This window comes from Dipodomys ordii, unplaced genomic scaffold (genome assembly GCF_000151885.1).
Source record: "Dipodomys ordii isolate 6190 unplaced genomic scaffold, Dord_2.0 Scaffold40, whole genome shotgun sequence".
Classification (NCBI taxonomy): domain Eukaryota; kingdom Metazoa; phylum Chordata; class Mammalia; order Rodentia; family Heteromyidae; genus Dipodomys; species Dipodomys ordii.
The window spans coordinates 10,810,031-10,835,824 of record NW_012267256.1 but is presented as its reverse complement, the minus strand read 5'-3'; the positions used below and the strand labels follow the sequence as shown (position 1 = coordinate 10,835,824).

At 40.4% G+C, this 25,794-nt stretch overlaps 1 protein-coding gene across 1 annotated transcript in view; it reads left to right on the top strand.

Moving 5' to 3' along the window:
* Positions 1-25,794, top strand: part of Pgm5 (phosphoglucomutase 5) — a 135,381-nt gene that overhangs the window by 72,930 nt on the left and 36,657 nt on the right. Inside the window, exons 6-7 of the mRNA XM_013018404.1 lie at positions 7,354-7,469; positions 22,483-22,618. Of these exons, the coding sequence (XP_012873858.1) occupies positions 7,354-7,469; positions 22,483-22,618 (252 nt within the window). The remainder of the gene's footprint in view (positions 1-7,353; positions 7,470-22,482; positions 22,619-25,794) is intronic.

Below are 25,794 nucleotides of genomic sequence, written 5' to 3'. Positions count from 1 at the left end.
TTGGTACCCTGTGTCTTGTATGTATGTTTATCTGATTTAAGGGGAATAACAAAATGTTGAGACAAAGGACAAAGGCTGAACTAATGCAGCAATGATACTCATAAGACACAATGCTGGAAATGAACTTTACAACTTGGGAGGGAAGGGAAGGGGGGGGAGGGAAAGTGGGAGAAAATGAGGGAGGGAGTAACAATGTTTGACAAGAAATGTACTCATTACCTGACTTACATAACTGTAACCCTTCTGCATAACACCCTTACAATAAAATCAAAAAAGATCACAAACTATGATAAAGTTGATTTCATCTCATGGATGCAAGGATGGTCCAACATATGGAAATAAATAAATATAATGTAGTACATAAAGAGAAAAAAAGAGAAAATTGTGTTATGGCCCTTCTTGGCTTTTAAGAACCGGGGTATTTGAAGATAGAGTGAAGGAAGAAGAACCTGGATCTTGTCCTAGTCAAATCTTCCACAACTTTCTGATCTAGAACTGTATGCTTTATGAACCTGATGTGATCAGTTAGTCTATATTTGTTTATTCTCTTGCAAGTTAAATGAGTTATTGATATGAATATGACTTTATATGAATGATATATTCTTATCACATAGGATGATACAGTGCTCTGGGTTAGTAAGTATGAGATTCCAGTATACTATTAAGGTGCTTTTGTATCTGCCATCCTGTTTGATGACAAAGAGTTAGGGAGATCATGAGACTGACAATGAAGATGAAGTATCCTTTCTTTTGCTCCAATATTTGACCTTCATTTAGTCACTGCCCTTATTATTTTTTTTGTCAGTACTAGATCTTGAGCTCAGGGCCTGGGCATATTCTTCCTTAGCTCAAGACTAACACTCTACCATTTGATCCACAGCTCCATTTCTGACTTTCTGGTGGTCAATTGGAGATAAGTTTCATGGACTTTCTTGCCTGGACTGGCTTTGAACCATAATCCTTCAGCCTCCAGGGTAGCTAGGATCACAGGACCTGGCTTGCCCTAATTCTCTAAGATCTTCATTTCTAAGACATGCTTGTATCTCATCCTAGTAACCCCACCAATTAATACCTGGACAAATTCTCTTTTTAAAAAATGACTAATGTAGGTAGCCATGGAGAAATAACTCCATATGGAAGCTACATAGAAAAACAACCAGGGAATAGACACACTTAGTCCCCAACTGTCCAACAGCACTCACTAAAAGATAATCCATTAAAATCATAGCATTTCTTAAGAGCAGGTCTAACCAGGTCTATAGCAGACAAATGGCAAATATTCACAGTGGCAGGAAGGACTGAGAGCAGCAACTGAACAGTGTTGTATTCATTAAGGTAGTATAGCTGCCAGATCCTGGTGGCTCATGTTTATAATCCTAGCTATTCAGGAGGCTGAGATGTGAGGATCATGGTTCAAAACCAGCCTAGGCGGGAAGGTCCATGGAGTCTTGTTTCCCGTTAACCATAATAACATAGAAATCAGAGTTGTGGCTCAAAGTGGTAGAACACTAGCCTTGAGTGAAAAAACAAAAAAACAATCACCCTGGAACAGCATCCTGAATTCAAGCCCCATAACCAGCAAAAAAAAAAAAAAAAAGAAAGAAAGAAAAGAAAAAGAAAAAGATAGTATAGCTGCTACTAAAGCGGCAGCCTTCAAATGCATCAGCAGTTCTTTCTGAGTCGCCAAAACTTCCAAGCAGGATCTTCTAATTTGCAGTTAACTCTGCTCCCAATAATGGTTGGTCCGCCATTTTGAACACTGGCATCTAAGATCACCAGGCAGAAAGGGAAGGAACATGGAGGAAAGGAAGTTGTAACAGTCAGATGTGAATGAAGAGCTCCTCTGAATAGGACTCAGTCACATGGCTGCAGCTGAGGACTCTAGTTGTGCCTGAACAGGTTAAGATATGATTGCTGACCATCCAGAAGTCTTTACCACAAGTATTTCTGTGATTTGAATGCTGTTTTTTGGAGGAGTAAAGGGGACTCCTTTCCAAAAACCACAGCAGAGAGTTGAAATCCTCCAAAATGTGATAGAATAATAAGGTGGTACCTTTAAATATGACTGGCCATGAGAGTACTTTCTTGGTTAGAGGAGTTATTAAAGATACTTTATGGAGAGAGAGATATTAAAACAAGCATTCATTAACAATCAAGGCATGTAAGAGCAATCAGTGACAACAGGGAATAACCCCCCCCCCAAAAAAAAGGAAGAAAAAAGAAATAATTGCAAACAGTACAATAAGAAACAAAAAAAAAAAAACAAAAATACCTCTTGTGGTCAGGTGCCGGTGGTGACTCATGCCGGTAATCCTAGCTACTCAGGAGGCTGAACTATGAGGATCATGGCTCAAAGACAGACTGGGCAGAAAAGTTGATGAGACTCTTATTTTCAATTAACCACCAGAAAACCAGCAGTGGTACTGTGGCTCAAAGTAGTAGAACACTAGTCTTGAGCTGAAGAGATCAGGGACAGGGCCCAGGCCCTGAGTTCAAGCCCCACAATGCACATAGCTAAGAAAATCCTCCTTTGTTCTCACTGTGGGAATGCTTACAGTGCTGTTTAATTAGTCAAGTCCAAATGTAACTATTTGTCCTTTCTCATCCATTGGATTAACTTGTAGATTTCTAGACATATTCTAGTTATTACAAATGAGGGAAACCATGCAGCCTATGTTTCTTTGGATCTGGCTTACTTTGCTTAATGATTTTTTTCCAAGTCTTTCCATTTCTTTACAAATGGGGTAATACATTCTTTCTGAAGGAAGCATAGAATTCCATTGTGTATAAATACCACATTTTCTTGATCCATTCATTCACTGAGGGGTATCTGGTCTGATTCTGTATCTTTGCTTTAGTAAATAATACTCCAAAGAACCATGGTTGTGTTGGTGGCTTTAGTGTAGCCTGGTTTATGGTCATTTGTATAAATACCCAGGAGTGGGATTACTGGGTCATAGGGAAGCTCTACATTTAATATTTTGAGGAACTTCCATTCTGCTTTTCAGAGTGATTGAACAAGTTTACATTCTCACCAACAGCATGGTAGCATTCCATTTTGGTCACATTCCCACTAGAATCTATTATTATTACTTTTCTTGATAATGGACATTCTAACTGGGGTGAGGTGGAATCTCAATATTGCTTAGATTTGTATTTATTTTATGGCCAGAGATGTTGAAGATTTCTTCATGTGTCTATTGGCTATTCTTATTTCTTCTTTGGAGAAGTCTCTCTTTAAGTCTTTAGTCTCCTTATTAATGGGATTGTTGTCTCTTTAAGAACTCATTTTGGGGGTATTTAATTTTTTGAGCCCTAAGTATATTTTAGATATGAAGCTCTTCTCTGATGCATAGCTAGTAAAGATCTTTTCCCCTTCTGTGAGCTTTCTATTTATCTTGCTAGCTATGTCCTTTGCCTTACAGAAACTCTGAAGTTTAATGCAGTCCCGTTTATCCAGCCTTTCTTTGATTTGTTGTGTTTCTGGATCTTTACGTAGGAAGTTTTGATATGTGCCAAGGAGCTTTAGTGTTTTCCCTAGCCTATCCTATAATATTTTCAAGGTATCTGGTCTTACATTGAGGTCTTTGATCCATTTCGAATTGATTCTGGTGCAGGGTGATATATAAGGATCTAACTTCAGTTTTCTGCAGGTGTATTCTACATTTCTAGAAGGTTCTTATCATCATGGTGGGATAACGGTCCCATAAACAAGTTTCTTGAGGTTTGTACAGATTAGTTAAGATGCGAACATTTTCTAATTGCTTTGTATGGTAGAAACCAATATTTTTCAGAATGCTGTTATTCTACTCCTGTAAAGACTTTTTCTTTATTGTCACATTCATAATGCTAATACTTACCTGTGTAAGTTGTCCTTGTTGTAGAAAATGGAGGCTGTACCTACCAAAGGTGGTTTTAATATTATACAGTCAAACTCTGGCTTTTCCTTCTGATGTTGCAAGCCATTTTGTTTTTTTATTATACATAGCCACATGGTCTCTTTAAGATGCTGCTGAGATTGTAGCCCAAACATCATAAACAATAACAGTTTAAAATGAGAAAAGGTGCTTCCTGGAGCCCCTGGTTGGCTTGCTTTTCCATCTTGTAGTTCTCTTCTAGACTCCAGAACTGAAGAAACACGTTTCTGGTCTTCAAACATTACCCATTCTCTGGGATTCTATTATAGCCTGAGGAGATGGATGAAGACAGACTTTGGGATGGCAAGTAATGGAGGATAGGTTTGATCGAGATTGGAAAGGGTAGGTTAGTCAGGGTTAGGGAATATCATGAAGAATGGCTAAGCCATACAGGCCACGAACAAAAGGCGTGAGTATATTGGAAAACAGAGACTGGTTGAGTTATTTATGATTTCGGAGCCCTGGGAGGAATGAGGGAGAGATTGTTGCATGTTTTCTTCCTTTGCCTTCATCCTGTGCCCTCCGCTAGAAAGTGAGTCCTCCTGTTCGTCTCTGGCACAGAGCGTCAGTCATTAGGGAGGGAGGTTCTAACTCTCAGCAAGGGCAGCTTCGGGTAGAACTCTGCTGTTAGAGGATTTTAGAGAGTTTAGTGGTTCCTGCCAGAGGTCTTGTCCAAATCCTGAGGTATCTGCTAAATGCTATGTTTGGGAGGAATCCCAAATAGCTAAGAAGGAGGCAGGAGGGGAATTCCTCTCTGACCCTAGGATACAAAATCCACTCTTGCTCAGGATCCTGCAGTTTAATTACCCACATTGTTAACTTGCCTTGCTGCAACTGGCTTAGACTTGTCAAAGTATCTGGTCCTTTGATACACAGTCACAGCCTGGTGACCTCCTGCTAATTAATTGGGAAGGGTGGGAACTAGGGAAATCCTTTCCCCTCCCTTCAGTTCTGCCAACTTGGCTTTGAACCTCTTGAGTATTTTGGCCAGAGAATGTGTGTTCCCCAGGACCTCACCCTCCCTCTGCCCCCACCTCTGCCCCTCCCCACATTCTGTGAGCTCTTTGATAATCCCATACATTCACTTTGTGAAATTAATTTTGACCTGACCTTTTTTTTTTTTAAAATGTGTGCTGCCCTTGGAAGGCATCTGGCTAATTTATCTCATCCTTCCTTGAGCTTCTGACCATAAAACAAACGGCTCTGAAAATTCACCATTGCTCTAAAATCTTGAGGAGGGTTTCTTTCCTTATTCCTACCAGGATGTAAATGATTGTTTATCTTTCTTAAACCATTGAAAAGGAGAGAGAATGGAACTTTTGAGGTAACTCCAACCATTTAAAAAGTGCTTCTTTTCAAAGCAAACTTGAAAGGAAGTCTTTGTAGGGGATTTTTTTTTCAGTCCTGGGTGCATTCATGATCATTTGGGGCATGTAGAAAGAGAAATATTCAGTTTCCTAGACAAAGGTTTTTTTTTTCCAGATTTTTCTTTCCCTTCTAGAGAGCCACAAACTTAAATGAACCATTTACGGCATAATCTCCTTTACTCTGAATTTGTCTTTCTTCCTCTTCTACACCAACCTCCTCATAGATTATTTCTCTGACAACCCTCCGTCCTCATAATTTTATTTAGTTGCTCATACCTGGGGAAGGAAGGTAAATGGACATGAGCAAGAAATTGAGCAGACTGGGTCCCAATTCTATCTTTGCCTCTTACCTCTGTGTGCCCTTGAATAGCATGTGTAAGGGCTCTCATTCTATGAGCCTGACTTCTGACAGCATTGTTTGGTTTGTGTTGTTTGTGGATTTTATCTAAATGGAGCAATACAACTTACATTCTTTTGTTTTTGACTAATGTTTTTTGGTTTGGGTTTTACCTCTATTATTGACTTCTTTAACTCAATGTGTTTGTGGAGATTTTTTCTGGTTCATACTTGAAATAGTTTATTCAGTCAGGCTCATAAGTTCCTGGGTTTGGACATTTATTTGTGCTTTTTCCATGATAAGAAATCAAGAGTTAATGATCATGCTTATAGAACCTCACATTCAGATTGTGGAGTAACATTACATGCTGGGTCCTCAGGAAACGTGGAGAGGTATTTGCTTGATTTCTTTCCACCTTCAAGGTCTAAGTTGTGTTGAAGATCAACCCCATGTTAGCCAGCTTCCTATTACAGTAACAAAATACCTGAGATAAAGCAACTTTGAGAGGAAAGGTTTACACTGGCTCTCTGGTTTCATTACACGTTCAGTTGGCCGTATTGCCTCTGGGCCTCGGGTAATATGGCCAACTGGTAGACATCCTTGATGAAGGAAGCTGCCCTCCGTCATGGCAGCCAGAAAAAGAGAGAGAGAGACAGACAGACAGACACAGAGACACAGAGAGAAAGAGGAACCACAATCCCTTTGAGGGCATGCCCCCAGATGACATAAAACCTCCCACTAAGCTCCACTTCTTGAAGATTGCCACCACCTTTGAATAGCTGTAAGCTGAGGGCAAAGCAACCTTTTATACATGGGCCTTTGTGGGGCATTTCAGATCCAAACTATAGCAGAGGACCAAAGAAAAGATCAGAGAGAAGAGGAATTGGACTGCAATGGGTTCATAACAATGCCCCAGCCAACCAGTGGGGAGCTTTAGGGCCGAACTGGCCCTATGGAGCTGTACCAGAAGGAGGAAGGAGGTCAGATCTTTGAACAGCTGCACTGACCAGTCATTGGATGTGCACTAACTTAGAGATAGGAACATGACTTTAAGGGAGACATCTCATATAGGCAGAGAGCAGAGGCTACATGTAGGAACTGCCAGACATTCTCATTTTTTGTAATAGATATTACAGCCTCAAAATGTCTAAAGTGTGTTTGTATGAGGCAAGAGGATGAATCTGAATGGTGCACCCAAGTGTCTACTCCATATAATTTCTAAGAATTGAATTACTGCTTCATAGGTAATAGGCATGTTCATTTTTGGTAGACATTATTAAGCTCTATTCTAATACGTTGGTACCTGAATACCACTTCAATGTAGATGCTGATGCCCCAAAACTGAGCTCTTATTATAACGATAAAGAAGACTTAATAGAACAGGAACACCTGTGAGAATATTTTATATATCAATTATATATATATGTAAGTATATATGTAAATTAAATCATACACAATCATATATAAAATTATATATTCATGTTTATATGTACATATGAATATATATTACATATAAATATATAATTATATATTAATTATATATAATTTTTTGTATCCTGGAGGAAAGCAAAGTTGGCTATTTATCATTCTCTAACTTATAGTTTGGCTTCCTGAAAACACTGTTTGAGTTGTTCTGAGATCTAGTCATGGGATTAGCAGATCCTAGTGTGCTGAGAAAACAAAGAAAATGAGGTATAGGAATTGACTATCGCTTCAAATTTCATGTTTTCAGAGTGGCCAAATCCATGAAGGTCCCTGTGTACGAGACCCCAGCCGGATGGAGATTCTTCTCAAACCTAATGGACTCGGGACGGTGCTCTCTGTGTGGAGAGGAGAGTTTTGGCACTGGTAGGTTTTGTTGGGTTGTTGGTATTAGGGAAAGTGAGTGCAGTAATGTGAGCCTCCACATCTCCTCTGGAGATGTACAAAACTTTTATGAATGATTGGAGGCAAACAAACAAACCCCGATACCTCTGACACTCACTTCTTTTGGGCAATCTTTTAAGTTTTTTCTTTCTTAAATTTTTTTCTGTTATGGATTTTTTAAAGTACATACATAGTCAGGTGTTGGTGGCTCATGCCTATAATCCTAGCTACTAGGAGGCTGAGACTTGTTTGATGCCAGCCCAGGCAGGAAAGTTTGTCAGACTTTTATCTCTGATTAACCACCAAAATGCCAGAAGGGGAACTATGACTCAAGTGATAGAAGTCTAGCCTTGAGCAAAAAAGTTGAGGGACAGCACATGGGCCTGGAGTTCAAGCCTCTGGATTAGCACAAAGCCCAAAACAAACAACAACATGTACAGGTAGAGAGAGTATATCGAATCCCTGCTACCTGTGACCCAATTTCAACTTTCATTAACTCATGGTCAGTCTTTGTTGTTGCTGTTGTTATGATTATTGTTATTTTGTAGCACTATAACATTACACTCAGGATGTCACATGTGCTAAGTTACTACTCTGTTACTAAACACTGAGCACTTTTATCCCCAGCACTTTTGAATTACCTAGGCTGGTCTCAAATTGATAGTCTTCATACCTCAGCCCCAGAGCAACTGGAATTAAAGGCATGTGTCTGCTGTCATTTCTTTATTGCTTTTTGGAATTCACAGTCAATCCTGCCTTATTTCTATCCTCTTTTTCTAAGGGAACCCTCCTCTCTGATTGATGTGAAGCATTACCCTGCAGCTTAGGATATTCACCTTGAACATTTCAATGTGATTTTTTAAAAATAAATAGGTTCTTCTGAAAAAAATATAATCATGATACCATTATCATATTTAAATGTTAAAAAAATACATTTTTTTAGTACTTGAAAAATACCATTTCATTGTCTTCAGGCTAACAGTTTCCAAGAAGTCTGATATAATTCCTCTTTTTTAAAAAACATCTATTAGTTGTCCAAGAGGGTTTCATTGTCACATTTCCACACAGGCATACAATGATGAACCTTCTTGAACCTCAGTCCCTGTCCTCTACCCACTCTACCTCCTTAAAACAATTTCAGCAAGTTTCCTTGTTTTGTTTTCCTTCATGCAGATAAACGACTCTGAGTGTATTGGTCCTCATTAAACCTCTTCCTTAGCTCTCTTCCAAACTACTGGCACCCCCACCCTACTTCTGAGTCTGTTTTACTCTCTTGTCATTCATCTTTAGGATTATTTAATGACTTTTTTTGTTTTTATGGGATACCAAGGAATTGAACCCAGGGCCTCACGTATGCTAGGTAAGCACGCTACCACTAAGCCACAATGCCAATCTCCTAGTTTTGAGTTTTGACACTTCTATTCTCCTTTCTAATTTGATTGGCATTTGCATAAAAACTATTAGTAGGTTTTAAAATTAGCCTGCATCCCCCCTAGTTAGTTCATTCTGTTACAAATTATAGAGTTTTATTTTCTAAAACAGTTTGCAAAAGTATAGTCATGACACATGACTAGAAGATAAAATCTTTGACTGTATTTCTGTATACATACAGAATAGACATGGATGTACATTTAGACATAGAAAATATGTGGAATCGGGGCTGGGAAGGTGGCTCAGTGGTAGAGTGCTTGCCTTGCATGCATGAGGCCCTGGGTTCGATTCCTCAGCACCACATAAGCAAAAAGAAAAAAGCCAGAAGTGGCGCTGTGGCTCAAGTGGTAGAGTGCTAGCCTTGAGCTGAAGAGCTGAGGGACAGCGCCCAGGCCCAGAGTTCAGGTCCCACAACCAGACCTCCCCCCCAAAAAAAGAAAATATGTGGAATCTATGACTGAAAAAGTTGTATTTTTCCCACTATTGAATACCTTTTATTTTATATTATCTTATTGTATAACTACCATCTTCAAATGATATTAATAACTGTGAGTGTTCACATTTTTAATGGAAATGAATTTAGTATTGTACTGTTTGCTTTTTAATATTAGTAAAATATCATATTTATGTAGATAATTTTTTCTATTCATATTTAACCACGTCTTATTAGAAATGACTTTAGGGTTCATTAGACATCCTGTGGAATTTGGTGACATATTTTGCTCTTTGATTATATAAACACATGCATATATTTTTCTCTTTCCTTATATAAGTTTAATGAAATGTTTCTGACATTCAATGTTGAATCATTCCAGAATTCCTAAGAATAAATCCTTTTTTTCCCCTAAGAATAAATTCTATCTGGTCAGACCTAAACTGAATCCATTTAAAATGATTTAGATAGAATGACAGTGTTCCATATTGAAGTTCATGAAGGAATTTCTTCCTGAGATATTTCCTTCTCTCACCCAAATGAATTGCATCTTAGCAGTATTACTGTGAGGAGCTCAGAAGGGAAAGCATGCATCTGTGTTTCCTTGGACAGAAAGAGACCAGAGCAAGCTCTCTTAAGTACTACTGCCTGAATTCAGGATGTGTTGAGGGCAGCTCTGTCTGGGACAACATGGAGACAGGAGAGAGGTAGGTCCTGCCAATGGGAGGGAATGAGCAGGGCATTTGATGTAAGCAACCAGTTATTCAGGACTTCTTGAATCATAGTTTTCCAAACAAGGATTGTGACTCATTTGAGAGATCAGAGCATATTGAGCTTAGCAAAGATATTGTTTGGAAATTGTGTGTGTGTGTGTGTGTGTGTGTGTGTGTGTGTTATTGGCAAAATGTATTTATTGCAGATCATGGTCAGAAAGTCTGAAAAGCATGGGTCTGTAGCAAAATTTGCCAAGTTGTTCCCATAAAAAGAAAGATGGCCAGATGTAATCCTAGCTATTCAGGAGGTTAAGATCTGAGGATTGTGATTCGAGGACAGCCTGGACAAGAAAGTTGCTGAGACTCTGATCTCCAATTAACTAACCAAAAAAGCTGGAAATGGAGTTGTAGGTCAAGTGATACAATACCAGACTTGAGAAAAAAAAAAAGCTAAAGACAACTCCCAGGCTCTCAGTTCAAGCCCCAGACAGACACTGAAATTAAATAAATAAACATATAAATAAATGACAAGATGGTGAATATTTTAGTCTTGATTAACCACAGGGTCACATAGAGTCTCTGTTAAAATGGGGTATGTGAATGTGATTGCAGATTGCAGTTCATTATAGTCGTGTGTATAAACAGAATAATGCAACTCATTGAAATGGTAAAAAAAAAAAAGAGGGAAGAAAAAAGAGGTAAGAAAGAGCAATGAAAGGATGAATATGATCAAAGCATATTATGTACATATGGATGGATAGATCATAACGAAAGCCCTTTGTACAATTAGTATAACAATAACAATGTTTTAAAAATAACAATGGTTTAAAAATTATTCAGCACTGCCCCTGTAGAGCAAAAGCAGCCAGGGCTGATACATAAACAACAGAGCCTGGCTGTGTTCCAATGAAATGTTCTTCGGCACAAGTCCAGATTGGGCCCAAGGGGCTGTAATTTGATGGACAGGGTGGGATGAAGGAGAAAGTCTCAAGAAAGTCACGCTGGGGGAGAGGCCACCTTGCAAGCCCTTTTCAACAACTCTGTTTTCAGACAGTGATGCTGACTGTACGAAGGCTGGACTGTCCAGGATGTATTTTTTTAATTGTTTCTCATTTGTAGTTGCTTATCATTTTCCTTTCAAAGAGCACTAGAGATTCTTCAATGTAGAGACCTTAAAAAGTAGTACCTCCTCTGCCAATTGGCATGTTCAGATGCCTTAAGCCTAGTTTGATGGATGAACGCTCACAGCCCAAGGAATCCTTGAAGAAGTCTCCCAGAGCACCTCAGCCTGGAACCGGACTCCATGTGCAGTAAATCACAGCAGAACTGAAAGGCAGGTCCACACGACCGTGGATGCTGCTTTTCATTTTGCTGGTCAGTCTTTCTGACTCTTTCCGTCTCAAGTTCTCCACCGTAAATGACCCAGAGTCTGTAGGAATTGGCTCACTCAGTCTCCAAAACAGAGATGGCTTCTTTCTATTCTTGTGCCTGATTGTGGAGAGGCTCCAAGCTGGCTGTCAGAATTACAGAGGAACTTGTTGACAGTACAGATTTTCTCTGCCAGGCGTGGTAATACTTGCTACTTAGGAGGCAGAGATCGTAGATGGGTTTGAACTCAGGCATAAAAAGAGTTCATGAGACTTCATCTTAACTCAATGGCTGGTGACTGTGGTGCATACCTCATCCCCAAAATAATAGGAGGAATGCAGCTCAAGCTTCCTAGGGAATAAAGTTAAGACTCTACTTGAAAATCACCAGTGCCAGAAGGGGCTGGAGTTGTGGCTCAAGTGGTAAAACGCCTGCCTAGCAGGCATGAGGCCCTGAGTTCAGTCCCTAATACCACAAAAAAACCCAAAAACCCCAAAAAGTAAAAGTAAACACATATTTTGTGTTCCAGTCCACCTTTGAATCTCTGTCTGTGTGGAGCTTGAGTCTGCATTTTAAATATGCCACCTCAACCACAAACACCATTGCTCAAGTGAATACCAGTATTTGGCTTTTCTCCAGGATTGGTAGCAGGTGTGTGCCTGTGTCCCCCATCTGTCTTTCCCCAAGCACAGTGCAGAGGTACAGGAATGTTGGAGAATCGGAAGGAGTGATGATCCACATCAATGCACATGCCTGCCCATCACCAGCCACCCACCTAGCCTCTCTGACAGTTCTAACTTGGAAAAGTCAGCTGGTGATAGGAGCTATCTATCTTAAAGATGCATTCTTTTCAGAGTCAAATGAGCTCGTTACAGAAGAAGAAATAGAGAGATAGAAAGATCCTCACTCAGAAACTAGCGAGAAACTTCTAGAATGTACGCACGTGTCTCCAATGGGACTGTTTCTAGTGTCCTTGAGGTATGGCATCGTGTATGCACTAACTAGGAATGCATAGAAGTGCCAAGAACATTTGGAAATTGTGGATCTGCCTCAGGCTTAGGGATGTCAAGATGTCACCCAGGGCTAGGTCCAGAGTGACTGAGACATACTCGGAGTAGAGATTTTCCCTGCTGATGTCTTGAGCTTTCAGGGTAAGCCAAGATAATAGGCTGTTGGTAGCATCCACATTCTAGAAAGCTCTAGGCCCTGAACAACAGAAAACTTGTATTCATTTCTTGATCAAGGAATTAAGATCATTTAAGTACCCAAATCATCTTTGGTGCTAGGAGAAGGTATTCATGCTATTCCTTGGAAAACAGCTTTATAGGGAGAAAGCAGAACATTTTGTAAATACTCAAGAGTTAAAGGGAAGGCTGTTCATCCAAATGGCATGCTGGCTTGTTGAGAGTTTTAATTTTAAAGGAATCTTGGCCGCTTCCCAGACACAGAGGATCTACTAAAATATTCAAATTAAGATTAAAACCAAAACACAATCTTTGATTTCTTTTGCGTTTGTTGAAAATGTTCCATTATTTTCCATCCCTGACATAGGCTTTCTAAGAAGTCATGCCAGTTTTGCAGAGTATGAATTGTCCTAGCCCAGAGCTAGTCCCTTTACAGATAACGTGGAAGAATTGTTCTTTTTCTGAATGCCTGGAAGATCTCCAAGCTTGACCACCATCTTCATTATGTACCGTTGCATTGGTGTATTTGCTAAGCTATTATCAACATCCTTTGAATTATGTCAAAGAAACACTGTTTTTATTGTTCCCAAGGAAGTACTCCATGTTGAATTTTCACATTTAAATGAGCATCTAGTATATGCCAGGGCATTTCCAAGCCTTATATACATCTATCTCTTTCTGAAAACTCAGAATTAGCCCCAGTTCTTAGCACAACTTATTTGTAATTGTCACACCAAATTTTTCCACTGTGAAATCTTTAGTATAACCCAGTGGCTGTTTTTGCATCTTAGTTGTTTTTTTTTCTTTCCTTTTCTTTCTTTCCCTTTCTTTCTTTCTTTCTTTCTTTCTTTCTTTCTTTCTTTCTTTCTTTCTTTCTTTTTTTTTTTCTTTTCTTTCTTCCTTCCTTCCTTCCTTCCTTTCTTTCTTTCTTTCTTTCTTTCTCTCTCTCTTTCTCTCTCTCTCTCTCCCTTCCTTCCTTCCTTCCTTCCTACCTTTCTTCCCTTCTCTTCTTCTTTTTGTGGTTGTGGGGCTTGAACTCAGCCTGGGCGCTGTCCCTCAGCTCTTCAGCTCAGGGCTAGTGCTCTACCACTTGAGCCACAACGCCACTTCCGGTTTTCTAGTGGTTTGTTGGAGATAAGAGTCTTATGGACTTTCCTGCCCAGGCTGGTTTTGAACTGCGATCCTCAGATCTCAGCCTCCTGAGTAGCTAGGATTACAGGCATGAGCCACTGGCACCTGGCTTTTGTTGTGGTGGTGGTTGTTGTTTTTAAATTTGGTTTATTTTAGCACAACAGGAAGAAGACCAGATTCTATGTGTTCCATATGTTTATTGTACAGAGTTTGGACTCAGCCAAATAAAGAAGACTTGAGTCTGTCCCCTGTCTAAGTGGTCATTAACTCACTACTCAGGAAGTCCTGAGTTCTTTGCGTGTTTCTTAGGTCTGTTGGATTCCTTTGCTTGTTGTTCAGGTATTATAAATGCCCCGAGGTCAGCCATTCCAACCTTGTTCAGATCTATTTATTTGAAATATAGTAGGCCCTGAGGAAATGTTTGTGCATAGATGGAAAAAAGGAGGGATGATGGTGTGGACAGAAAGGTGGAAAAATAGGAAGAAAAGAAGAAAGAAGGAAGGAAGGGTAAGGAAGGTAGGAAGGAAGAAGAAAATAAATGAGGAGAGGAGAGGAGAGGAAGAGAGGATTGACTCCACTTTTGTGTTTTTCCCTTCAATTTTTATAAGTTAAATTTTTATCTTCCTTTAGTGGAGTTGTTTCAGAAGATCTGGTTGTTGAAGAACCTTAACAGGAGCTAAATTACACACATGTAGACCTTGCAAAAGTGTATGAAGGGACCTTATGAATGCTGATAACATCAAAAGTATAAAAAAACTCTTAAAGCAGTGGTATTTTCAATCATCCCATAATTAGAGCACAGATGAACAGCCAATGAAGTGTTTCTAGAAAGCTCTTCCCTCCTAATCCAGTGTTACCAAGAGATTGTAAAGCATTCATAATATGTAACATTAATTTGTCATTTCCCATGTCTGGAGTTGTTGACATTCATTTGGAAATAGCAATGTCTGGCAGTGGGTAGAGTCCAGCATTAGTGATTTTTGGGGGTGGGTATGTACTGAATTCTTATGTCTTTAGCATCATTATTCTGGGCTCTAGTGTCTTTTTTGGGGGGGAGTCCGGTCGTGGGGTCTGAATTCTGGGTCTGGGCGCTGTCCCTCAGCTCTTCAGCTCAAGGCTAGCGCTCTACCACTTGAGCCACAATGCCACTTCCGGCTTTTTTCTTTTTGCTTATGGTGCTGAGGAATGGAACCCAGGGCCTCAGGCATGCAAGGCAAACGCTCTACCACTGATCCACCTTCCCAGCCCCAAAGGGCTCTAGTGTCTTATGGTTGATGCTGATGACTTCTCCGCTTACTTTGCAAAGGAATCTTGAAATTCCTGAAGGAGCCATAGTTCTTCATTTACAGTTTACATGCGAGTGACATACACCTTCACTCAAGCAGTGGTACGGTACGAAGACTGAATAGTTGGATTGTCTCTTTTGTTTTTGCTTTTTGAACATTTTTATGAGCATATGTTCATGGTACAGAGAGTTTAGACACAGATTCTATGTTTCTCAAAGCCAAATAAAGGAAGACTCAAGTCTATTCTTTGTCTTAACTTGCTCCTTGGGTGTTTCCACTTCTGCCCAGCCTGCAGGAGGGGGCAAGAGTATGCCATCGGTCAGTGTCCGATGATGAATGTCCTTGGACCACTGCTTTTCTTCTTTGTGGTCTTTGCATGTGCATCTGGCTGGGTTGTAGAAGTGGGATGAGGCGGTTGTGGTGACAGCATTATCAGACCGTTCAGCCTCTCTGTGGGACTGTGTGCACGTGTGCAATTCAATCTAGGCTGGGAAAAGCACAGAGGCTCTATGACTGACACCCTGAAGAGTTTCCTGATAATGTTAGAAAGCTGAAACTCCCCTCTGGAGCTCCTGCGAACCATCCCGTGATGCCTGCGCTGAGAAGCAGAGCTGCCACTTGGAATAGCAAGAGTATCTCCATCACACACAATCATCTCCTTGGGGTTTTCATGGCCCGGTTCCCTTGGCCTCTCAGTTAATCCTCCAAGTCCATCAAAAATGGCAAGAAGGTTGGGTGCCGGTGGCTCATGCTTATAATCCCAACTATTCAGGAGGCTGAAATCTGAGGATCACACTTCAAAGCCAGCCTGCGTAGGAAAGTCCATGAGATTCTTATCTCCAATTAACCACCAGAAAACTGGAAGTAGAGCCGTGGCTTAAAATGTTAGTGCTCTAGCCTTGACCAAAAATGCTCAGGAACAGCACCCAGACCCTGAATTTAAGCACCATGACCAACACAGAAGTGGCAAGAGGCAGAGTTAGGCAGAGTTGTCTGAGCAAAAGCAAAGGAATGGGGCTTCTTACACTGGGTCCACCACTATCCAGTGCTTTCTGGAAGTCCTGGAGCTTTGTGGCCACTAGCCACAGATTAAAGACTTTCAGACAGGGAGAACACATTCTTCTAAGGAACTTGGAAAAAGAAGGCTTGTCTTTTGGGATTTAGATGCCGATAAAATTATCTTTCGAAGATGTCTTGCCCTCATCAACAGGTGTAATGACTGTAGAATGACAGTTCAGCCCAACACCCACTAGAGAAGGTTTCTGGTTTGGCATACAGAGCACACTTCTTAGTGAATTCTGTTACTCCTTTCTGATGAGAAACACGCACATATGCATATGCATGTATATATGTGTTTATATGTATATGTATTCTATATGTATATGTATAACACACACACACACACACACACCCTTTAGTGATAAAGCAGTGGTGTAGGATACATGAGCTCAGAGTTGTGGGCCCGGAGGGAAGTGATCACTAGCTGGCCATGAACTTGCTCCAGGGTTCTCTCCTCTTAACACGGATGATTGACCGCGGAGGGTGTGTGTTAATAAAATAGTGCTATTTTGGAAAAATAAATCCCTCTCTTGAGCCAATGAAAAGTGGACGGGGAGAATTCCACGGTAGTTTAATGAAAATCATTTATAAAGCTGACAGGAGAGGAAAAATAAGGGGGAGTCTTGTAGCACCCCAGCAATGGCAAAGGTGAAAAAGAAGACATGTAAATTCATCACCCCCACCCTCAGAATGACAGGCCCAGCGCTCACTGGTGGGACACTGGGTCTACCTGTCTCCTGGCATCTCTGCCATTACTGGGCTCCTTCAGGAGCAGTGGAGATCACAGGTTTTGGAGCCAGTCTGCCCAGGTTCAAACCCGCTTTTGATTACTTAGCTGCCATGTGACTTTTTACAAATGGCTGGTTTTACTCTCTTATCTGTAAAAAGGGACTTTAGAATTGTGATGACAGGTGTCTGAAGTAATTGAGCCCCATGACAGGGGCTTCGCTGCTGATCTTAGAAGCGACGGCTCTTGCCTGTAATTCCTCTCTAGGAATAAGCGTATAGATGCATATGCCACCTGTCATTTCTGGGTCCAAGAAATGCATGTGCCAAATGTGCATGCCTCTTAAAAATGAGCAGGGACCTCGTGGAGCAGGTGGTCTTTCCTGTTGGATGGTGAATGTCCTTCTTTGTCTGGAACTTAGAGGATTCTTGGGCTGTGGAACTTTTTGTGTTAAAATTGGGAAAGTTGTGGTCTAACCAGGATGAGTTGATCACTACAAAAGGACATACATACAGGGGGGCGGGAACAGACACACAGACAGACAGACAGAGAAAGACAGAGAGAGAGCATGGCTCTGAAGCTGTCAGTTGCATCTGTTTGACTGGAGACTAGGGGGTCACTATCTGATAGCCTCAAATTAGAGCAAAATAAGGAAGAAAGTTAATTCACTCCCCATATCATAAGACTAGATGAAGTACCTTCTCAAACAGCAGCCCTCAGCCCTGGCTGTAACCTGAAAAAAATCACCCAAGGAGCTTTTGGGAAAAGATTGCCTGATTTGATTGGCCAGGGTGTGGGTATGTGTGTGTGTGTGTGTATGTGTGTGGGGGGAGGGGTATTAAAGTTCTGTGGGTGGTCTTATGGTGCCATTCAGGTTAGGGAATTGCTAACCATGTCAAAGCTCAGAGTCACCAGCAGGTGCATGGTGACTTAGGCTTTTCCTAACTGACACCTTGAGAGTTCCCCGACATTAATTTCAGCTGTGATGATTTGACCGGGCAGCAGTCTGTGTGATGTCTGATGGACTCATCCACACTGGAATTTCTATTTGAAGAAACAAATTCCTTTGAGATGATTGGGCGTTCTCTTTATTTTTCCCTTCGATTGCCCTCTTGGGAGAGGTAGTATCGTTACTGGTGTTGTGCCCTGGCCCCAGGACCATGGTTTTCCAGCCTGAGAAAACTCCAAGTTTAATTGGAGTAGAAAGGGAACCTTTTGATATTTGTGATGGAAAAAAGCAGACAAGCCCCACTTTCTAGGCCAATTCTTGTTGGAGTGTTGGCGGAGAATAGCTAAGCACCTTCCCATTGGTGCCCAGGTAAAGACGGCTGCTCTCCACCACTACTCCATCAGGTGGGCTTTGGGTTGTGCTGGCCGGGACGCTCAAGGGCATGTGGTACTTACAGGCTTTAGGAATTAGGGATCCATTTTCCTTGCCATGGCCTGAAGGAGACTCAGTCAGAAGAAGCTAGCTTCCAAAGACATGGTGGTGTTAATTCAGATTACATGCATGTTACTAAACCTGACAAGGCTGGATGTTACTGGGATCTAACTATACAACATTCTGAAAGGCACGGTCTTAAATGTGAATTTGAATACACCCCACTGATAAATTTAAAAACCTTTTTTCCTCACATACAAATAATAGCATGTTTATTGTAGAAATACCGTAAAGAGAAGAAAATCACCTGCAATGCTACCGCTTCTGAGCTGCCTACTTACTGCTGATGGATTGCTGTATGCTTTTCTGTTTTTGTCTGTCCACCCACACATATGCACACACTTCCTACAAGTTATTGTTATTGTTGAGGTGATGTTCAGAGGGGTTCCAGTTATCTAAGTCAGATAATGAGTACATTTCTTTTTGGACCATGTCATCCCTTGTTATTTTCTTTGGATATACTGATTTTTCCCAGTTATCAAAATGGGTCTAAACATCATCATTTATTACTGAAGATTCTTTATTCAGTACTTTGTCTATGTGAGAACTGATATTTGTCTTCACTGTTTCCTTCTTAGATACATCTATGAATATCTTTTTGTGTTCAGATAAAGAAATAGAATCACTGGGTCCAAACATGAATATGACCCTATTGATCATAATTGTCATATTACATTAACCCAATATACTCTTTTACACTGGTACTTTATCAGTACTACACATTGTCCTTTCTCCAAGCTAACCTTTGCTCATCTGACTATCCCTAAATGGTCCTCCCCCCCTTTATGGGCTTTTCTTTGACCACAGTGAGGCTGTTTGTTGACCATTGCTATTTTCTCCTGAAAAGTACTTTCTTGAGATGGAGAAGTAATTCAGTGGTACAGCACTTGCCTAGCATGTATAAGATGCTGGATTTGTTACTGAGCCAGCATGAGAGAGAGAGGGTGGATGGAGGGAGAGAGAAAGGGAAAGAGAGAGGCTCCTTTGTACCAGTTGTCTTTTGGGGTTCCTCTTTTTTCTTATTGACTTATAAAAACATTTTTTAACGTAGACTATTGACTGTATATGACAGATACATATATGTGTGTACATATACTTATTTATGTAAACATCCCCCACCCATTTTGACTCCTTATAGAGGACATCATGTGGTATCTTTGTGTTTTCTTCCCTCCTTATTTAATTTACCTGTCACAGATATGTCAAGTTTATGTCCCTTAAAGATATTAAAAGGACCTCCCAAGACCCCTGTAGCACACACTGTGGTCTTCACTTGGAAACATATGTGTAATTGTAGCTTCATTAACTGATGTCTTTATCTCTGCCTCTGACAATTATAAAGAACACAGTTAATTTTTATTTGATCGCAGGCCCCTTAAGAATCTTGGCAAATGTTTAGCTTGTAGGCAAAGATATCCAGGCCAGCTCACAAGTTACTCTGCAGTTGGCCACAATGGATTGAGGTGTTTTTTTTTTAATTTTCTTTTAATCCACCTAAAAGAACTCTGTGTTTCTCTACCAGTAAATTCTGACAATCTTATCTTACACACTTAATAGCATCTAATGGTTCTCTCTCTAGGTAATGTGATCCAGCTGGGGATGTTTTTGAACAAAAGGGTATTTTTCTCTAGCCAGTAAGTAAAAGTGATTTTTCTCAGCTATAAAAGGACAAAAGGTTTTGAAACGATCACACTGGGCAGGGTTTCCTAGACTTGTTGTTTTGGCAGTTGGCCATCTTTCTGAGACTGAGTCGTCCAAATTTCTTCCTTTTTTGTATCAGTGTGAAGAATTCACTGGCTGAGTCCAAAGTCACTTTGGGGTGTGATGATTAGTGTCCAGTGTCTTCTTAACCTAGATATAAGCCTAATGTGACATCCAACAATGCCGTCAGCAGATCACGGATCAGTGCGTTAAGAACTAACAACATGACTCTTTGTCTTTCTGACTTAAGTAATGTCACTGCTCTCCCAGGGTTGTGTATTTTCCCTTTTAAGAACAAAAAACATTTAAGCATTTAAAATGGTAAATATAAGAATGGTGCATGGGCTGTAGCTACAGGGATACACAATGAAAGACATTTAAGTTAGCTAAAGACTTGTTTCATCCTATTTAAAAATGGGTTTAGCAACTTTGTGACATGGTTCTCATTTGCTGATTTTCTATTTATGTTTTTCACAGTCCTGGAAGCCAAGAGTACTGTTCTCTGTTGTTCCAGTCCTATTTCTTAAGACATTACTGCTGCTAGAGTCATAATGTGTTTGTGTGTGTGTGTGTGTGTGTGTGTGTGTGTGTGTGTAACAGAATAATTTGTCTCCAAGTATGTAGTGAGGGATCAACATGAACATTGACTCAAGAGCCTGCCATTTTTTTAGGGACAGGGTATCACTGGTCTTAAACTAAAGATCTTCCTACCTCAAATTCCTGAGTAGTTGGGATTACAGGTACATGTCCACAGGTCCCAGAGCCTGCTCTTTTAAAGGCTATAATATTGATGATGATGTGACCATTTTACAAAGAAGCAGAGGCACAGAACATTGGAGTAGCCGAAGATGATTGAAATCCTCATTCCTAAGCCTTCCCGAAGCTTTTCTCATACAACAAATGATCCTTTGACTTCAAGGCCTTTACCCACTTTAGAGGAAGCATGCAACTGACCACCCAAGAGATGCTTCAGTGGTCCTGTATCATGTTTCTAGAGTAACTTCTTACTGGACGCTTCTTGTTTAGACTTTACTCTTTTGTTGTGTGTACATATAATAAGACTGACCTCTCTGTCCTATAATATACAAGTAGCTGCAGGATTTGGCTTTCAGGCTCCTTCCTGCCTCAGAGACTTTGCATTTGCTGACCCGTGGCTTGGAACACTCTATCCCTAGACCTTGGCATGGACAACTCCTCCTCAAGTGTCAGCTCAGATTCTTTATCTCAGTGGGCCTGACCCAAGCGACCTGTGTTAGTCTTCTAGGGCTATCTCTACACGAGCTGAGTGCCTTAAAACAATAGAAACTTATTCTCTCTTAGTTCTAAAGGCCAGGAATCCAAAGCCAAGGTGTTGGTAGGACTATTTCTTCACAGGCTCCAGGGAGGGTCTTTGCTTACCTCTTCAGTTTGTGGTGGCTCGATGCTTTCCTTGGCTAATGGTAGTAGAACTCCCATCTCAGATTCTCTCCCTCTGGAGCATGTCCCTCCATTTCTCAGTGTCTTTTCTCCTGGTAAGATCCCTTGTTTGCCAGGCACCAGTTGCTCATGACTGTAATCTGAACAACTCAGGAGGCTGTGAACTGAGGATCGAGATCTGAAGCCAGCCCAGGCAGGAAAGTCTGAGACTCTTATTTCTAAGTAGCCACAAGAAGCTGGAAGTAGAGCTGTGACTTAAGTGGTAGAGTGCTAGGCTTGAGCATAAAAGCCCAGGGACAGTGTGACCAGGCCCAGAACTCAAGCCCCAGGACTAGCAAAAAAAATTTAAAAATTGAAAATAAAGATAAATAAATAAATAAACTCTTGTTACTGGGTTTAGGGTTCACCAAGCTATTCCAGAATAATTTTATTTCTTGGATATCTAACCCAGTTATACCTACAAAGACCATTCCTCCCAAAAGAATGCATCTGATGGGATCACCATTCAACTTTAGATAAAGCAGTCTTTGTTGCTGTTATTTTCTGTGACATAAGCATTTCGATTTTTTAAAGTACTAGCCTTTATTTGTTGCATTTTGGTCTTTTATCTGTCTTATTTTTCTTTTGCTTGTTTCTCTCTAGTTAAATTCAGATTTTTGAGTAAAGGGCATTTTACAAGGGCATTTTACTACTATATTGCTAGGACATAGAGCAAGGCTCAGTATATTATTGGGATCACCAAGTCTTCACTAAATAAAAGGATGAATTAACGATACCATTGTGCTGATGTGATGTCAGCTAGGCTCTTCAATTTCTACGACAGTCTCTAGGATTTTACTGTGTTTTTGTCAACATTCTATGTTATTTTTCACTTGCCTATTTTTGGAAAAACAAATATATTGTGGGGCATGTACTTTACACAGTGACAGATGTAACCGATCATTTCAACATCGCCTTCAGTTATTAATTGGTCTTACTAGTTTCTTTTGCTTTTGCTTTATACTCTCAACATTCCCACCTCCTCCAGAACTCCTTCCTCTTCCGTGTCTCTTCAAAGTACTTCCCAGAAAAGATTCTACAGCAGAATCTTTCATTCTCCTCTTAGGGTCTGATCACCTCCGAGAGAAAGATGGCCTGTGGGCTGTTTTGGTCTGGCTGTCCATTATTGCTGCCCGGAAGCAGAGTGTGGAGGAAATTGTCCGAGACCACTGGGCCAAATATGGCCGCCACTATTACTGCAGGTAAGAAGGGAAGGGCCTCTGTATGTCCCCAGGGCAGTTGTGTTTTCTATAGCAGATGTTTTCTATAACTGTTGGGCTACAACTTTAAGAAAGAGACATCTTTCAGAAACATCAGAGGGAGCAAAAGCCAGGAACTGAGTCACTCCAATAGGTGAATCAATGGCTACCAACAGACAAATGTTGTGCCTCCCCCGATGTAATCTCTTCCTCAGTGCAGATGAGGTGGGCAGCCCTATCAGGAGACTATCTGAACCACAGAGCGTTGAGAGTCATGTGGTAGCCATGTTGGCTTTGAGGGTCACGCAGTCAAAGCAAAGTGTGTATCAAGGAAGGGGCCCGACACAGAAGCTGCACTGGGTTGGGGTGCTGTGTGTATTGCTCTCCTTACCCTTGACTTCTCTTCACACTGATGGTCAGAAAGATGTCCATCTTAAGATGTCAAAGTTGGCACCCCTGGGAGGGACCACATGTCTCAAGAGCCCCAGATATTTTTATAAAAATAGAAACAAGAAAGGGAAGTATTAGCTAGGAAGAAGGAACATGAAAACACAGTGGGTGGGGGTTTAAGATAGGTAGGTGGTCTCAGTGTCTTTCCTGTGGTTAAATAAGAGGAAGGAGGAATGTTCTAGAGGCATGGTTGCTTGATAGGTTTGGGAACCTACATTTCTCAGGTATGTGTACCTAGTATTAAGTCATGGTTGAGGATAAGATGTGAACTGTGGAGGAAGGGGTTTGAGGCTAGTCTCAGAGACTATATGCATTTAAAACAAGGAGGTTGTTTTGTTTTGCCTATGAATCATCAAATGCTTTGGGTGTTCAGTTGTGTTTCTGGAGCTTGAGAGGCAGAAAGAGAGCTTTAGATTTTTCCCTTATAAGGTGATTGTTTCTTCTTTTGGGAAGCCATTTACTTGGATAGCTATCGGAGAATAAGGAAGACTATGATAGTGCTTATTAAACTTAAGGAGATTGCAGTGTTCTGAGAAACGGCAACACCATAATATTCTTGGTCCCTGTTTAGTTGAGAAGGCTGGGAAAGTGGCTTTCAGACCACCCCAAATGATTCATTGTGTCATGAATTAGGGATTCTCAAAGCAGGTATAAACTTGTTTTACACATCAGTACTTCTACCAAGTGTCCTAGCCCCCTAATTCATGTGGAGTTTTATTTATTTTGCATAGCAAGGGTTAATCAGTACATGGAATTCTTCTATTAAGCTTTTCCAAAATAATTCGAACTGATAAAACATATTGTGATTGCCAACCTCTGTCTTAATGTGATGATTTTGAGTCACGGATGCCTTCCTCATAATTTGTGGAATAATTATCTAGATTCCTTGCCAGTGTTTTGAAGAAATGGTGTTATGAGAGGCATATTTATAATATAGTTTATTTTTGTGGCCAAGAGCTTACAATGTTAATCACCTTTCTCATAACAGATGCCATATTAGAGCATAGTATGCAGAGCAGATTTAATTTCTTGTAGGACATTAAATTATGTCCAAAAAGATCACTGAGATAAAGAAAAGGGGAGGAAGGAATAGGTAAAACAAAAGATAAACGTTCCCTTCAACCCCAGCAGATGGCAAGTGGGAGGTTTTTGAAATAAATGATGACCAGCCTGACAAATTTCTTTGCAGGGAGGAAATCATAAAACAATTTCGATTTAACTAATACAATCCCTATGGTTGTATCTGAGAAAATCTCCCACATAGTTTTCCTTGTCTAAGTAGCCCTAGAAACAATTTTCCATTTGAAATTGTGTTGCTGCATGTGGTAGTGATGGCTGGAGGGGGAAATGTTAGGTAATGAAGAGGGTAGCTCTAGAACCTGCCTGTATATGAATATGAGCATGGAAATGGCTGGTCTGAGCATGAGCTCAGCCATAGACTGAATGGGATCTATTATCCATTAGTGGATTGTCTGAATTTTGAATCTCCTTCAGCACTTAGCTATCTCCTGATTGTCCTATCCCATCTTCCTGGCCCCTTGAGTTAAGTCTTGTTTTTGTTTTTGTAATTTTTTTGAGACGGGTTCTTGCTACATAGCCTAGGTTGGATTTGAACTTATGATCCTCCTGACCTAGCTTCCCAAAGGCCAGCATTATAAGTGCATATCATTGGGCCCAGCTCTTGCTTGGGTTTTAACTTCCTCAAATGACAGTCTTTAAGGAGACTCTAGAGTCATAGCACTTGTGTCGATAGTATTCTAAAGCGTTCTCTGTTGTTTTGTTTCTGAAGCTGGGGAAGAAACACTTTGCATAAAAGGAAGAGAATAAAAAGGGCTATAGACACCACTGGCCATGAGGGCATTGTCTGCCCTGATATTTACTGGATATTCTTTTAGAAAGAATAATGTAATAACAGCTATTGGACTTTCCTTCTTTTGCTTTGCTCTGTGAAGTTATGTGAGATTCCTCCAAAGCCACTGGCCCTAGCTGCCCCAGCTTGAGTTTCTTTTGTAGATCAGACCTCCTGCATGTCAGTAGCTCTCAGACAAGACTAACTGATGTTAGGAGAGACTAGACAGTTTCCGGAATAGAAGTAACTAATAGATTTTAAGCTCTGATGCCTTGCACTGAGCTAACAGATTAGTTTGCATTATCATATTTTAAATCCTACAACAACAAATGAACAAGGAGTGATAGTCCTTTTCCCCCTTCTAATCATTGCCTGGCCCCGCTGTTCTGTTTGATGCCAATGGTGATGCTTCTTCCAACTTTTCAAGAGAATTTGACAGTATCTTCAGTTCATTTCTCCTTCTGTCTTTGCCTCCCTGTCTCCTTGCCTCTAATTCATCCTCTATTCCAGTCTAGTAATCTAGATAGCCCTTACCATGTTCCAGAAGTAGCAAGAATGAGAGCTGAGAGCTGTATCCTCCTGACTCATGTTCTGTGGGTAGAAACAGATAATAAGTAAACAAATATAGAAACAAGATAAATATTAACTGAGATATATGTTAACTGGGATATGTATTAACTGGGATATATATCTCAGTTATATAATATGTACTATTATATAATATATAATATACTATATATAAGTATATTATATATATACCTATATATAGCATAACTATATATACTTATATATAGTATATTATAGTATAATATGCTATATATAAGTATATATAGTTATGCTATATATAATATACTTATATATAGTTATATCTATTCATATA